This window comes from Scyliorhinus torazame, chromosome 1 (assembly GCF_047496885.1).
Source record: "Scyliorhinus torazame isolate Kashiwa2021f chromosome 1, sScyTor2.1, whole genome shotgun sequence".
Lineage (NCBI taxonomy): Eukaryota > Metazoa > Chordata > Chondrichthyes > Carcharhiniformes > Scyliorhinidae > Scyliorhinus > Scyliorhinus torazame.
The window spans coordinates 351476478-351493967 of NC_092707.1; the positions used below are offsets into that span (position 1 = coordinate 351476478).

Genomic DNA, 17490 nt, shown 5'->3' on the forward strand with positions numbered 1-17490 from the left:
TATTTTGATTGTCTATCTACCTGACTCTAAGGGGTCAAAGAGCCATGGGTTAAGGGCCAGATGCATCCACTGGTCACCCCAGTCCCTGCCAGAATATGTGGGCTGAGGCAAAAATCCACCCACGATGCACATACAACGTGAACTCCCAATTTGTCTAAGACACTGGTGTCTGCTTTCTTTCCTATACAAAGTTCTGAATGAGAGGGAGGAAAAAAATGCAGAAGGCTTGATTTTCACCAAATTGGGATGACTTGGCCGTCTTTTAAAAATGGCAGGAGGGTCCTGATTCCAGGATTCCAGACCTCATTCCTGAGGTTTCTGATTTTTGGGAGCGATCATTAAGAGTACGGACCAGTTTCGGTTATGAGCCCACACCTTGCACTCCCAACCTGGCCAACTGCATTGAGGGGATAGGAATGTCCTAGACCTCTGCAATTTTCATGGAGTCATGCCAGCTTTTCAAAGAGTCACGGTTCGCAGAGCCTCATGAACCATAGACTTGCTGAGTGAACCTTTAATATCCTTCTCATGCCCCAAATGCCAACCCATGACAAGGTATTCCCCCCCTCAACCAATCCCTGTGACATCTCAGGCCCCTTATGCACATCCCACATGACCCAAAATACCCCATGCCAAACAATGCCCCCCACCCAACCTCATGTCACTTCATGCTTCCATTTCAAGGTGTGTTCTCCAAACAACCCCAAAGGCACTCATGCCTACATGCCAAGTTATGGCACTTGCATGTCCATTCGCCTATACACTGTATAGAAGCAATGAAACGTATAGTGATAGTAGGATGCATAAAAGATTCTTAAGAAAGTAATTCATTGTTGTCTTTACACTTGCTTAAAATATATATATTTTTACTATAGTCCAATAGAAGTGTCAATCATGCAGACCCTTTAAAATAGCAATAGCTGAAACAGCAAGCACTCAAAATCTCTTGATATTTTGTAACTAAACATTGTGCAATTGGTAGCACAGATCGAGAGCCAGAGCTGTCAATCAAGCAATGTTTTCCTTGGGCCTCAACTGTTTGAAAGGTGTAAAGGATTTCTGGGCTCCAAGCCAAGTCCCATTATGCATTCTTGGCTGAGAACCCAGACATCCATTAGAGTACTGAAACACCTGCACCCCATGAAAGACACACCATGACATAAGTGGAATGAGAGGCCATAGGGATTGGTTGGGTAGCATATCTTGTTATGGGGCATGAGGGGGCCATGTTGGTGGGTGATGGGTTTAGGTTGGCATGGGGAGCCTGAGGGGTCATAGAGGGTGGGTGGGGTCATACCTTGGCAGTGTGGGCATGTCGGGGGAGATGCATGGATATGCATGAAGGCATGTGGAGTGTGTGGTACGTGAGGGGATGTAAGAGGTGCTGGCTGGACGACCTTTCAGATTTTATTATTAATGGGCTGAAGTCCCATAGGATTGAGGCAGGCCTTTAAAACAGCATGCTCTGGCACCAGACAGCCCCTGTGGCTTTTCCAAACTCTTTCCAGGTCGGCTGGCCTTACTGAAGCCTGAAACTACACCACCCCACCCCACCCTCCCCCCCCACCGCCCGCCCCAACCCTAGGAATGACAATCCTATCCTTCCTAACACTTTCTCTCAAAACAGACAGGCCAAGCTGACAGTTATCCTAATTCCTGCTACCCACCTCGAGGATGAAAATCCAGCCCTTAGGGAGAGTGGCGTGGATTTGCAGTCTGAATTTTGGGTTTTCCACAGGCTCTTGTTTTGGCCAGACATTCCGGGTGCCTTCAGGCTGGACACATAAGCTGCAGTGGCTGTGAGGTCTCCTACAATCCTCAAACATTCATCACCTAGACAGTGTAACATGCTCCACAAGTCGCACGAGTGGAACCAGGCATGAGTGGAACCAGCCTGACTTCAGCTTACAGACATGAGGGCTGTCCAGTGTTTCTCGACCCCATGCATCCCCTAAAAATGAAGAAAGGGTCCTTGAGCGATAACAGTAAGATCTTATTGGGAACCAAGTGATGGTGAGGTGCCCATACTCCAAATTATCCATGAGCAATGCCAACACTTGGCTGTTTAAATATTTCCTGAAGTATTTCTGAAGTACGTATATTGATACTGTCTTCATAATGCAATGTTGCTCTTTAGGCTTCATTGCTGGGTATTGTTATACCTTGTATTCTGGGTTCATTCAGCTCGCCATGGCTTTGTGAACTGCTTTATTGTATGACTGATGGTGTATGTTAAAATGGGTGGCACCACCTTCATGTGACCATATTTTGCCTTGCCTTGTGGCAGGTCGTTCAGGTCATTTACACAGCATCAGTTCAGATCTGAATCACTGGCCTCCGAATGCCAGTGCAGCAAAAATGACTTCATCACAAACAACGTCCACATATCCTGGTCATGTTTGATGACTTAAACCTTGCAGCCGGTCTGCACTCTTCACAAGTTTAATTTTGCAATCATCCAATAAAAATAAGTAGTAGATTTGAACACATAGTCCAGGCTCACACCACAAAGCGGCACTGAGGTACATTGCTGGAAATGGTGTCTTTCTGATTTAATACTAAACTGAGGACTGTTTTTTAAAAAAAAAATTTAGAGTATCCAATTCATTTTTTCCAATTAAGGGGCAATTTAGCGTGGCCAATCAACCTAGCTTGTACATTTTTGAGTTGTGGGGGCAAAACCCACACAAACACGGGGAGAATGTGCAAACTCCACACGGACAGTGACCCAGAGCCGGGATCGAACCTGGGACCTCGGCGCCATGAGGCCGCAGTGCTAATCCACTGCACCACAGTGCTACCACTGCTGAGGCCTAGTTAAGATGGATATAAATGGAAGGTGCCGTAACACTACTTGATGAAGAGAGGGAGCTCTCTCTGTTTCCTGGTGCAAGTATTTCCCTCAACCAACAATAACAAACAGATTGTTAACCAGTCATTTTCCTCATTTTCTAATTGTGAAACATTCTTATGCAGAATTGGCTGCCATATTTGCTTTCAAAAAACCCCATTTCTATTGGTACTTGGCTGTCAATCTAACTTGTCGTGCAAACATTGCTAAAGATTAGAGACTGTACACAATAGAACTGCACTTTCTGGGTTTTCTTAAGAGTTAGTTCCAATGATTAAGTATTGCCTTACATTGCTATGTGAAGTCATTTGTCATTTTTAGGCAAACTATTCTTGGAGTGGCGTTATGTTGTTGAATATGCAAATATAGTAATCCGTCTGCGTCAACAAGGTCCAGCAAACAGCAATGAGAGGAATGATTTGTTAACCTTTTTAACCAGTGCTTTGTTGAGAAAAGATTGCTGGCCCCGACCACAGGAGAACTCCTTCTACTTTAATGCCGACATGAGCAGACATAACCATCCTCTCTGTAACTCACATTCCACCTGAAGCCTGAGATCTGTGACAATGCAGCACTACTTCAGTAATGCATTTGGGAAAATGACTTCAAGGTACTGTAGGTTTAGCCTGGCATTATGATTTGTACTTCTCTGCAATAAACTTTCTTAGCATTCCTCCGATAATGCTTATCTGCCTGGTCTCAGAAATATCATTCAGTGAGACATATTATTCAGCTTTAAATTTCTACCAGTTCATACCTGGTGACGTTGACGTCTTGGCTCTAGATCTAAATTTTAAATCAATTAACTGCCAATTCACTAAAACGATCAGCCTTGTCAGGTCTGGCTATTTCAAATTCACAACCGAGATTTCAATCCTTCCATGTGTTAGAGTTCTAAGGTTTATAAGATGGTTAGGTTTTGGGACATGTCTTTAATTTAGGGGGAAATGAAGGGGGCCCAGACTGTTTTACTGGGAAGAAGGTGCAATGTGTTTACACTTGGAGACAATGGCGGCAGCCTATGTGCTAACAATGAATAGATTGTGAGTCTTCAAAGTACCAGAAAAATATTGAGAATGTTGAGTTGTAAGCTGTTGTGCTTTACGCTGTCCATTTACTTCCTGAATATGTTGCAGCCTCAAGGATAGCTAATCGCCATCCTACCTTGATTCAAGATTCAAGCAGTTCACGTTGCCATGGAGGTGGGCTTTGAGAGGGAAAGTTTTCTAAGATAGGCCTGAAACTCACAGCCTGTCAAGTTCCAGAAGAGCGACAGCAGCTGTAGGCAGCAAGACCCCGTGGTTCCTGGAATACTGTGTACAGTTTTGCTCTCCTTTCCTAATGAAGGGTATGTTGACCGCAGAAGGAGTGCAATGAAAGTTCTCCAGACTAATCACTGGGAAGGCAGTATTGTTTTATGAGGAGAGATTGAGGAAAATGGACGTGCATTCCCTAGAGTTTAGAAGAATGAGAGGTGATCTCATTGAAGCATACAACATTGTTCCAGGGCTGGGCATGGTTGATGCAGGAAGTGTTTCCCCTGGTTGGGACAGTCTCAGAAAAAGTGGTAGATCATTTACGACCAAAATAAGGATGAGTTTCTTCAGTCAGATGGTGGTGAATCTTTGGAATTCTCTACCACAGAGGCTCAGTCACTGAGTATGTTCAAAGCAGAGGTTGATAGATTTCTAGATTTTTAAAAAATTTGTTCATGGGATGTGGGCGTCGCAGGCTGTGCCGGTATTTATTGCCCATCCCTAATTGCCCTTGAGAGGGCAATTAAGAGTCAGCCACATTGCTGTGGGTCTGGAGTCACATGAAGGACAGACCAGGTAAAGATGGCAGATTTCCTCACCCTAAAGGCCATTAATGAACCAGTAGGGTTTTTACGACAATCAGCAATGGTTTCATGGTCATCATAAGACTTTAAATTCCAGACTTTCATTGAATTCAAATTTCACCATCTGCAGTGAACCCCGGTCCCCAGAGCATTACCTTGGGTTTCTGGTTTACTCGTCCAGTGACAATACCATTACGCCACCGCCTCCCCATACAATGACATCAAGGGATATGGGGATAGTGTGGGAAGATGATATGGAGGTAGAAGGTCAGCTAAGATCCAGTTAAATGGGGAGTGAGCTTGAGGAACCAAATGGCCAAGCGCAGTTGCTACGTTCCTTTGTTCATCACACAGGGTTGCAGGTAAGAATGTGCACTCGGATTGAAAAGCTTTGAATTTACAAAGAGTTAAAAATGAGGCTGGAAGATTCACCTAACTTGTTCTGGAGGAAGAATCTCAGGGTGCATCCCTTACTGTAAAAGACAGTCCTCAGATTAAAACTTCCCAGGCTGAGAAAGGAAAAGAATGGAAGTAAAACCTTGGGGGCAAACAATCGCCAGACTGGTTCCAAGAGAATTGAACGTCTACTTAAAGGCAATGTAAAGTATACCTGATTGTGGGTTTTTGGTTGTGCTAAAACATAAAGAGAAATGCTATGTATAGTTGTCTAATGTGTATATTGCCTACAAAGACAGTGGGCTGGATTCTTTAGCTCCGCCCACCGCAAGATCGCCACGGACGGGACGGGGACCATGTAAAGATCTGTTGACCTCAGATGGGAATTTCTGGTCGCAGGGCAGGCGCGACTGAAGAATCCCAGCCAGTGTTTACTCATTCGCCGTTTTAGTCTTTTGTTACAGTAAAAGTCCTAAAACATGAAATCTTGTATTGTGAACCTTTCAGTTATTAACTGGAAATTAAAATGTTTAGCAAAAATGATCAGTCTCTATTGAAATTGTAACACATGGTCATGCTCATACCTGTCTCTGTAACCACTTCCAAGCCTACAACTCTTTAACTCCTCCAACTCTGGCCTCTTGATCGTGCTAAATTTTAATTTTTAAAAATTATTTCATGGGATGTAGGTGTTACTGCCTGAGCCCGCACCTTTTGCTTATCCCTAATTGCTGCAATTGATTTGCTTGCTAGGCCATTTCAGAGGATAGTTAAGAATCAATCACTTTGCTGTGTGTCTGGTTGCAGGCCAGGCAATGTAAAGATGGCAGATTTCCTTCCCTAAAGGGCACTAGTAAACCTGTTGGGGGTTTTACAATCATCAATGAGCATTTTATGCTCAACCTATGGAAAATTGCTTTCACTTACAGTTGTTTTATTCATTAACTGAATGGATTAATTTGTTGATTTTAAATGTCACTGCTTTCCATGAGCAGAGCACTAGCTTAGGCCACTGGATTACCAGTCTTGTGACATTACCATGACACCACCATCTCCCCCACATTGGTGGGCTATGACTTTATCCATGGTGGCCTTCAGCTTTGGAATTTCCTCTTGAAACCTCACTACCTCTCCGTCCTCTTTTAAGATGGTCCTGAATCACTATGGGTCGGTGCTCCTCATTCTGAGAGTCAGCATGTAATGACTCTGGAACTCCCACTGCCATTTAAAGTTAATTTGAGCATTAATTGGCAGTACGCCCTCGGAACAAAGTCCCGCTCATGAGAGCTGTTGGCTAATCAGATAGGCCGACAGCTCTCCAACATGGCCAGGCACAGTGCTGCAGTAGCCAGAAGTGGTACTGTAGCTTTCTGTCAAGTAAAGTGTTCAAGTGAAGACAAGCATCCAGCAGAGGGCAGTAGAGCGGAGCTACTGATTGGCTGTTGCGGGGGAAATTTGCATAAGTCCGTTGTGGTCATCCTAACTTGAAGGTGTACCTGTGCAAGAGACCCTAGCTGTTCAAGTGAAGACAAGCATCCAGCAGAAGACAGTAGAGTAGAGCTGCTGATTGGCTGTTGCGGGGGAGCGTCTGTCTGCTGGTCCTGTCTCACTGGACGCGCCATGTCCGGGAACGCGCGGGCGGTGTTGTTGTTCGGGGGTTTCGCCGCTGTTCTGGGAGCTTTTACCCCATCTATTTCCGACCGCTGCTCAACACCGAGGAATATAGGCAGGAGCAAAAGGTGAACAGAACTGGAATAAATCAGGAGGAAATTCAACCAGGAGGAATGAAAGTCTGGTCCGACCCCTTCAAAAGGAAGTAATCTCACCATTGATCAGTTATTACGAAGAACCCCTTCAGAGACTGGCTATTATTTGATGCCAATTTTATTTGCGTGATGTGGAAAATAAATTCCTATAGGCTGCATTTCATTACTTCATTTATCTGTTAAAGATAAGATTTATAGTTTGAAATGTGTTTTGCTATTAAGTTCCCCACGTTTTCAGTGTTGAAGTGTTATGACTTTCTCCGACATGACGTAGTCGGCGCTAAGCGTAACTTCAACTATGTAACGGTATTGTTTGATTTGTTTCTATCATTGACCATGTTGTCTTTATGTTTGTATACTGCATTGTGATTTCACCCAAGTTCACAAATTTATTACAAATTAAAGGTCATTGTACATTAAACAAAAAGTTGCGGGGGAAATTTGCATACGTCTGTTGTGGTCACCCTAACTTGAAGGTGCACCTGTGCTAGAGACCCTAGCTGTTCAAGTGAAGACAAGCATCCAGCAGAGGGCAGTAGAGCAGAGCTGCTGATTGGCTGTTGCAGGGGAAATTTGCATACGCCCGTTGTGGTCATCCTTACTTAAAGGTGTACCTGTGCAAGAGACCCTAGCTGTTCAAGTGAAGACAAGCATCCAGCAGAGGGCAGTAGAGCAGAGCTGCTGATTGGCTGTTGTGGGGGAAATTTGCATACGTCCGTTGTGGTCACCCTAACCTGAAGGTGCACCTGTGCAAGGGACCCTAGCTTTTCAAGTGATGACAAGCAGTCAGCAGAGGGCAGTAGAGCGGAGCTGCTCATTGGCTGTTGAGCGGGAAATTTGTATACGTCCGTTGTGGTCACCCTAACTTGAATGTGGTTTGTGGAGGAGCTGTTGTCAAGTGACACTTGAACCCGAAACAATTCTTCAGTGTTTCCCTCCCTACCCCCCCCCCCCTCTAACCAAAAAATAAACAACCGCTGTAAAGATCAAGAGGAAGGCTCGAGGGCAGGTAGAAGTAGAAAGAAGTTGAACCGTGACGTCACAGCCTGCAGGTAAGGGATTGGCTGGTAACTGGCAAGTAGCTTTTCATTTATTTTCCCTCAGGTGTTATCATGCGGGGCGCAGAGGTTGCTGAGTGAGTGCTTGCTGAGAAGGGGAGTGAATAACAGGTAAGCTCTTTCTTTCTTTTTCTTTTTTTATCTAGAGGGGATGGCAGGGAAGGTAGTGCAATGTTCCTCCTGCAGAATGTTTGAGGTGAGGGACGCCGTCAGTGTCCCTGCTGATTTCATCTGTGGGAAGTGCACCCATCTCCAGCTCCTCAGAAACCGTGTTAGGGAACTGGAACTGGAGCTGGATGAACTTCGGATCATTCAGGAGGCAGAGGTGGTCATAGATAGAAGCTTCAGGGAAGTAGTTACTCCGAAGAATAAAGATAGATAGGTGACGGTGAGAGGGGCGGGGAGGAAGCAGTCAGTACAGGGATCCCCTGTGGTCGTTCCCCTTAGTAACAAGTATACCGCTTTGGATACTGTTGGGGGGGGTGGGGGGGAACTACCAGGGTTAAGCCATGGGGTATAGGTCTCTGGCACAGTGTCTGTCCCTGTTGCTCAGAAGGGAAGGGGGAGAGGAGTAGAGCATTAGTCATTGGAGACTCCATAGATAGGGGGATAGATAGGAGATTCTGTGGGAATGAGAGACATACGCGGTTGGTGTGTTTCCTCCCAGGTGCCAGGGTGCGTGATGTCTCGGATCGTGTATTCGGGATCCTTAAGGGGGAGCAGCCCCAAGTCGTGGTCCACATAGGTACCAACGACATAGGTAGGAAAAGGGATAGGGATGTAAGGCAGGAATTCAGGGAGCTTGGGTGGAAACTTAGATCTAGGACAAACAGAGTTATTATCTCTGGGTTGTTACCCGTGCCACGTGCTAGCGAGACGTGGAATAGGGAGAGAGAGGAGTTGAACACGTAGCTACAGGGATGGTGCAGGAGGGAGGGTTTCAGATTTCTGGATAATTGGGGCTCATTCTGGGGTCGGTGGGACCTCTACAAATGGGATGGTCTACACCTGGACCAGAGGGGTACCAATATCCTGGGGGGGAAATTTGCTAATGGTCTTCGGGAGGGTTTAAACTAGTTCAGCAGGGGATTGGGAACCTGAATTGTAGCTCCAATATACAGGAGGTTGAGAGTAGTGAGGTCATGAGTAAGGTTTCAAAGTTGCAGGAGTGTACCGGCAGGCAGGAAGGTGGTTTAAAGTGTGTCTTCTTCAGTGCCAGGAGCATCCGGAATAAGGTGGGTGAACTTGCGGCATGGGTTGGTACCTGGGACTTCGATGTTGTGGCCATTTTGGAGATATGGATAGAGCAGGGACAGGAATAGTTGTTGCAGGTGCCAGGGTTTAGATATTTCAGTAAGCTCAGGGAAGGTAGTAAAAGAGGGGGAGGGGTGGCATTGTTAGTCAAGGACAGTATTACGGTGGCAGAAAGGACGTTTGATGAGGACTCGTCTACTGAGGTAGTATGGGCTGAGGTTAGAAACAGGAAAGGAGCGGTCACCCTGTTAGGGGTTTTCTATAGGCCTCCGAAAAGTTCCAGAGATGTCGAGGAAAGGATTGCAAAGATGATTCTAGATCGGAGCGAAAGCAACAGAGTAGTTGTTATGGGGGACTTTAACTTTCCAAATATTGACTGGAAACGCTATAGTTCGAGTACTTTAGATGGGTCTATTTTTGTACAATGTGTGCAGGAGGGTTTCCTGATACAGTATGTAGATAGGCCAATGAGAGGCGAGGCCATATTGGATTTGGTACTGGGTAATGAACCAGGACAGGTGTTAGATTTGGAGGTAGGTGAGCACTTTGGTGATAGTGACCACAATTCGATTACGTTTACTTTAGTGATGGAAAGGGATAGGCATATACCACAGGGCAAGAGTTATATCTGGGGGAAAGGCAATTATGATGCGATGAGGCAAGACTTAGGATGCATCGGATGGAGAGGAAAACTGCAGGGGATGGGCACAATGGAAATGTGGAGCTTGTTCAAGGAACAGCTACTGCGTGTCCTTGATAAGTATGTACCTGTCAGGCAGGGAGGAAGTGATCGAGCAAGGGAACCGTGGTTTACTAAAGCAGTCGCAACACTTGTCAAGAGGAAGAAGGAGGCTTATGTAAAGATGAGACATGAAGGTTTAGTTAGGGCGCTTGAGAGTTACAAGTTAGCTAGGAAGGACCTAAAGAGAGAGCTAAGAAGAGCCAGGAGGGGACATGAGACGTCTTTGGCAGGTAGGATCAAGGAAAACCCTAAAGCTTTCTATAGACATGTCAGGAATAAACGAATGACTAGGGTAAGAGTAGGGCCAGTCAAGGACAGTAGTGGGAAGTTGTGCGTGGAGTCCGAGGAGATAGGAGAGGTGCTAAATGAATATTTTTCATCAGTATTCACACAGGAAAAAGACAATGTTGTTGAGGAGAATACTGAGATTCAGGCTACTAGACTAGAAGGGCTTGAGGTTCATAAGGAGGAGGTGTTAGCAATTCTGGAAAGTGTGAAAATAGATAAGTCCTCTGGGCCGGGTGGGATTTATCCTAGGATTCTCTGGGATGCTCGGGAGGAGATTGCTGACCCTTTGGCTTTGATCTTTAAGTCATCTTTGTCTACAGGAATAGTGCCAGAAGACTGGAGGATAGCAAATGTTGTCCCCTTGTTCAAGAAGGGGAGTAGAGACAACCCCGGTAACTATAGACCAGTGAACCTTACTTCTGTTGTGGGCAAAATCTTGGAAAGGCTTATAAGAGATAGGAGGTATAATCATCTGGAAAGGAATAATTTGATTAGAGATAGTCAACACGGTTTTGTGAAGGGTAGGTCGTGCCTCACAAACCTTATTGAGTTCTTTGAGAAGGTGACCAAACAGGTGGATGAGAGTAAAGCAGTTGATGTGTTGTATATGGATTTCAGTAAAGCGTTTGATAAGGTTCCCCATGGTAGGCTACTGCAGAAAATACAGACGCATGGGATTCAGGGTGATTTAGCAGTTTGGATCAGAAATTGGCTGGCTGGAAGAAGACAAAGGGTGGTGGTGGATGGGAAATGTTCAGACTGGAGTCTGACCTTGAGGAGGACGTAGAAGGATGGGTGAGTAAATTTGCAGATGACACTAAAGTCGGTGGAGTTGTGGACAGTGCGGAAGGATGTTACAAGTTACAGAGGGACATAGATAAGCTGCAGCGCTGGGCTGAGAGGTGGCAAATGGAGTTTCATGCAGAAAGGTGTGAGGTGATTAATTTTGGAAGGAATTACAGGAAGACAGAGTACTGGACTAATGGTAAGATTCTTGGCAGTGTGGATGAGCAGAGAGATCTCGGTGTCCATGTACATAGATCCCTGAAAGTTGCCACCCAGGTTGAGAGGGTTGTTAAGAAGGCGTACGGTGTGTTAGCTTTTATTGGTAGAGGGATTGAGTTTCGGAGCCATGAGGTCATGTTGCAGCTGTACAAAATTCTGGTGCGGCCGCATTTGGAGTATTGCGTGCAATTCTGGTCGCCGCATTATAGGAAGGATGTGGAAGCATTGGAAAGGGTGCAGAAGAGATTTACCAGAATGTTGCCTGGTATGGAGGGAAGATCTTATGAGGAAAGGCTGAGGGACTTGAGGCTGTTTTTGTTAGAGAGAAGAAGGTTAAGAGGTGACTTAATTGAGGCATACAAGATGATCAGAGGATTGGATAGGGTGGATAGTGAGAGCCTTTTTCCTTGGATGGTGATGTCTAGCATGAGGGGACATAGCTTTAAATTGAGGGGAGATAGATATAGGACAGATGTCAGAGGTAGGTTCTTTAGTCAGAGTGTAGTAAGGGCGTGGAATGCCCTGCCTGCAACAATAGTGGACTTGCCAACACTAAGGGCATTCAAATGGTCATTGGATAGACATATGGACGATAAGGGAATAGTGTAGATGGGCTTTAGAGTGGTTTCACAGGTCGGCACAACATCGAGGGCCGAAGGGCCTGTACTGCGCTGTAATGTTCTATGTTCTAAGTCCTGGAACCATCGGAAAGCTAAGTCCTGGGGATCCCGGCAGTTGGAGCATAGGGGACACTCCGGGGTGTCCGGAGGGAGGGCCATCACGGCATCGGGTGATGGGCCACTGGGGAAGAGGGATCCAAGAGCGCCATCATCCCAGAGGGGAGGACACTCCAACTCTGAGGTGGCCTTCAGAGTAAACCCCTCCTCACTTCCTACCTGAGATGGGGACATTTGTTTTATCAGTTTCCCACCTTACTTGCACCCACTTCCGCCAGCCTAAAAATTGAGGCTGGTTGGGATAAGGCCCTTAAGTGGTCATTAACTGGCAATTTAAGTGCCTTAATAGGTGAATGGGTGGGTGTCCTGCTCGAGGCCCAAACATGAAATTACATCTGGATTGGGGCGGGATCCTGGGGGGGGGGAAACCTATCCATTCAGTTTTACGCTGCCATGTTTGACCAAACTTATGTTCAGCTGTCCACATATCTCTTTATGTGATTATGGTATCAAATTTTCTTTGTCAACGTTCCTTTGAAGTAACTTGGGTGGCCAGATTCTCCGTTCCTGAGACAAGTATTGATGCCAGGGCAGGATTCGTGAACTTCTACCACAGCAAAACTGACGCTGCACCTGGACCGATTCAGTGACCGCTGAGGGGCTAGCCCTGGCATCACGTGGAACACAATCGATTCCAATGAGAAATGGTGTGGGATTCGCTGGGTCCGTCATTGACACTCAGGAGGCTGACCAGCTGCAGCCGCCTATAAACACTTCACTCCCCACACACACCATCCCACCCAACAAGATGGCACTGGTTGTGCTGGAGCACACCCATCCCGTTGATGGGTTGGCTGGGGCCAGAGGCACCTCAGGGGGATGGCCTGGGGGGACACAATATGACCGTGGCACGAAGTTCACAGTGGACAGGCGGCAGCAATAGTATTCTGTGCCCGTTCACCCTGGACTCACAGACCACCTCCTGGTCACCCCTGCTACTCCCCCTGGCCCTGGCAGAAGCCCCGGGCCAGCGGCACAACTGTCAGTAAACAATGGTTATGTTAGACACTTTCTGTACCCCCCTCCCCAGCAGCCATGGCATCCACATGAGCACAAGTGAACCTCGCCATCGAGAATTCCCCCCGGTGGAGGCAGAGACTCGCAGAAGCCCTGGAGAATACCGGGTCACGGCCACTAATCATATGCTAACGGCGTTTAATGTACTTGCGGAGTGGAATGCATTGATGCTGTTGTCAAGGCACGGGGGAATTGCAATTTGGCATGAACCCAGAACCCGCCACGGTTTTGGCATCAAAACCGATTCTCCACCCAATTGCCTTTCCCGATTTCGGCGTCGGCCGAAAGACAATTCCGCTTGGGATATTTTCCAATGTTCAAGGCACTGCATAGATACATGTTGCTGTCACCTTGATAGAGGTTTCATTTATTTTGGGCTGAATTCATCCAGAGTTTATAAAAAGGACTTATAAAGTACAAAGTAGTCCAAACCCAGTTTGCTCATGCCTAATTCTAATCTATCAGCATTGATCCTCTGCCTTGTTCCCTTGTCAAACAGCAGTCGATCATAACGTGATGCATTGTGTAGACCAGTGTGCCAGTCGCCAGCAACTCTCAAACTCTCTACATTAACCAGAGCCATTTATTTTAGTTAATCTTTTATAAATGGTAACATGTCTTTCAAGAACGACCATGTCTATACGTATTGTAGGCAGCTATAATAAGACCAGCAATGGAATGATCTGATAAGAAAGCTCTGCAGCTCAACTTTCAAGACCTGCTTGAAAACTCCCTGAGACACTGACGCTGCCCTATTAAAATTATAGATTAACTGCACCACAAATCTTATTTAATTATTTAATAACTTACTGCATAATAGCTCCTCTAATGGCTCTGTTAATGAGTGTGGAAATGAACCAAGTATGTGTTGAGATATGTAATCTCATTCGAGAATAGCATTTGGGTGTGTTGCAATTGACCTTAGAGTTCCTGAAGTCGATATGGGAAAAGTACGCTTGCTCCTGGTCACTGCTGAACGGTTCCCTGCTGGGAAGTGTACATGTGTAAACACCATAGGGTTGAATTTCACTCAGAGTCGGGTGGCACGGTGGTGTAGTGGCTAGCACTGCTGCCTACTGCGCTGAGGACCCCGGTTCGATCCCGGCTCTGGGCCACTTTCCGTGTGGAATTTGCATATTCTCCCCGTGTCTGCATGGGGTTTGCCCCCACAACCCAAAGGTGTGCAGGTTAGGTGGATTAGCCATGCTAAATTGCCCCTTAATTGGAAAAATAATAATTGGGTACTCTAAATTTTATTTTTTTTCAAAGAATTTCACTCAGATTTCACTCACAATAACTTTGGTGGAAGGTCAGAGGAAACCCCAGTGAAATGGGCAAAACTCCAGACAAGTTGTGTCACCGGAGGGTGATTGGTAGGCAGTACTGGGGGAAAATGGGGGTGAAAAATGGCAGTAACCTGCCACATTTGCCCCTCAATTTGATGTTACTTGTGGCAGATGCAAGCAGTGCCATGCTGACGAAATATGGATTATTGGAGTTAAATGTGGAGATAATGATGTGTTGATGTTGTGCACTCCATTTTCTGTTTATGGACATCAAACATGTTTGAGGAAGTGGCTGCTCTTCTTGAAGATTCTTGATGGCCACTGAATCCTGAAAAGAAGCTGGTACAGGTGTTACTGCAAAGTACCGAAAGACGTGCTGTTAAGTGAATTGGACATTCTGAATTCTCCCTCCACGTACTTGGACAGGTGCCGGAATGTGACGACTAGGCCTACTTGTGACAATGAAGATTATTGTTATTCAGGGGAAATAGTTCCGCATGGCCACTGATTGTCAGTGGCCTGGTTTCTTCGGCCTCCCAATCGTGCATTCTCGGCAGCAAGAGGCAGCTCTGTTCGCTGGTATTGGGACTTTTTGCTCCCACCACTGTCAGTGGGAATTCTCAATTAAGCCTCCCCACACCACCAGGAAATCTGCGGGTGGGGGGGGGGGGGGGGGGGGGGGGGGGGGTGGCGTGCAGCTGGCGGGGCAGGAGAATCCCAGCTTGAAACTTATCAATGCCGGTCTGGCCAGCTATCTCCACTCAAAAACCCAAGCCTTTATATTAGCAGTCTAAACATGGAGGGAAAGGAGGTTTTTTTGCATTGAGACAAAAAATGTATGGGATATAAAAAATGGGGTTAAGATGGAGGAAAAAGGTCACAGTCCTAATGTTGTTGAACTCAATTTTGCGTCCTGAGGGCTGGAACGTGCCGAATTGGAAGAGAAGATGCTGCTGCTCCGTTAGGCTTCATTGGAACATTGAAGTAGGCCAAGGATGGACATGTGGGCACGAACAACTGCCAGGGTGTTCAGCAAAGCGGTCATTGGCAAAAGCTAAGACTTCCCTTCAGGCAGTTGTGATTTGGCCTTGAACTGTAAATTGGCCTGCAGCTGCCATGACACATCAGGACAGATGGCAGCATGGCTAAACTGTGTATGTGGTGCCCCAGATGTGGACAGGTGGACTTCTCTAACTGCCTGCATTCCTGAAGATTGACCCAGAGTCTGTACGTATGGTTAATACTCCGCCACTTCCTTCTTTTAAAAGCTGAATCTGTCATCTGAATCCTGAAACTCCTTATCCAAAGGCCAATGTCACCTGACACTCTGAATCAGGTGGTGCCTTAAATTTCGAAATTCCTTCTTCAGTGTGAGTCAATGTCTTCAGAAGAGAATCATACGAGTGTGAGGTAGAACAGAAGGAGGCCATTTTTCCCATCGTTCCTGTGCCACAGAAGGAGAAAACGTACTTGCTTTAATCCGCTCCTTCACTGTCGCTGGGGCAATATCCTGGAACTTCCTCCCTAACAGCACTGTGGGTGTACCTACACCTCAGGGAATGCAGCGGTTCAAGAAGACAGCTCACCAGCACCTTCTGAAGGGCAAATAGGGATGGGAAATAAATGCTGGCCTTATCAGCGGCGCCCACATCCCGTAAATGAATTTTAAAAAAATTCACAGAAAAATACTCATCAAAGATTTTGTCCCTCATTGTTTTCAGATTGTGTATAGGCAAGTATTTAAATTCTGTCAGAGATTTGTTTGATTTGCTGTAGCATTTTATTATAGCAGAGTCTACTAATTGTAGATAACTATCACAAAAGCACAAGCGCTCCAGCTAAACAGGATACAGCTATTTTGAGATTTTGCGATTCTATGTTTCTTGACTGTGGTGTTTCTATATTAAGCCGCTGAAGTAACTCAAAACCTTGGTAGGCAGGGGGAGTCATGAGTCTGCTTTTCCCTGAGGGAACACTAATTTACAATACTGATTTATGTTTGGAGTGGGTCGCGAACCCTACCTTGCCCCTTCCCTCCCAACAACATATGTACAGTGCCACAAGAAATAGCTCACAGCATTTTGCCTCCCAAATATCACTTACAAACATGAAATGATTTATGCAATGTATGCGTAATAAAGCGAAAGGTTAAGGCCTCATGTGAAAGGAAAATCACACAATCTTTAAGTGATCTTAACAGCATCAAATAGATCCCTTTGGGGCTCTCTTTTGATAATGACCTAGTGCTTTGATCTTCCAGATCACATTGGAAGGAGAAAATTACAATTTAATATATTTGCACAGATTGTTGTGCAGAAGTTAACATGGTGTAAGGCATTCACAGAACAGTGCAGTCTGAGCTTTCAGTCTATAATCACATTATTCTATGAAAAAATTGGGGATTATTTGTCTCATTGACTTACCTTTGCCTTTACTATCTCATCACATTTGCCAGTGGCAGGGAAGGCAGGTAATGAGTTTGGAATCTCTTGACAGCAGTCTTCACAAGCACTCATTTATCACCAAATTAACATGGAGTTAGCAGGGGCGGCACGGTGGCGCAGTGGTTAGCACTTCTGCCTATGGCACTGAGGACCCGGGTTCGATCCTGGCTCTGGGTCACTGTCCGTGTGGAGGTTGCACATTCTCCCTGTGTCTGTGAGTGTCTCACCCACACAACCCAAAGATGTGCAGCGTGGGTGGATTAGCCACGCTAAATTGCCCCTTAATTGGAAAAAAATAATTAGGTACTCTAAATTTATTTTAAAAACATGGGGCGAAATTCTCCCCCAACGGCGGGATGTCCGCCGACTGGCGCCAAAGCCGGCGCCAATCAGACGGGCATCGCGCCGGCCCAAAGGTGCGGAAGGCTCCGCATCTTTGGCGGCCTAGCCCCAACATTGAGGGGCTAGGCCGACGCCGGAGGGATTTCCGCCCCGTCAGCTGGCGGAAATGGCATTTGTTTCCCCGCCAGCTGGCGCGGAAATGCGCCGCATGCGCGGGAGCGTCAGCGGCCGCTGTCAGTTTCCCAGCGCATGCGCGGGAGCGTCAGCGGCCGCTGTCAGTTTCCCGCGCATGCGCAGTGGGGAGAGTCTCTTCTGCCTCCGCCATGGTGGAGGCCGTAGTGGAGGCGGAAGGGAAAGATTGCCCCCACGGCACAGGCCCGCCTGCGGATCGGTGGGCCCCGATCGCGGGCCAGGCCACCGTGGGGGCACCCCCCGGGGTCAGATCACCCCGCGCCCCCCCCCAG

At 46.6% G+C, this 17490-nt stretch overlaps 1 protein-coding gene across 1 annotated transcript; it reads left to right on the forward strand.

Moving 5' to 3' along the window:
* Nucleotides 1-6707: 6707 nt before the first annotated feature.
* LOC140404445 (small integral membrane protein 20-like) lies at nt 6708-7264 on the forward strand. The gene is given in 2 exon segments (XM_072493369.1): nt 6708-6753; nt 6756-7264. Coding segments are annotated over 2 exon segments (198 nt in total). The 3' UTR covers nt 6908-7264.
* The last annotated feature ends 10226 nt before the right edge of the window (nt 7265-17490 follow it).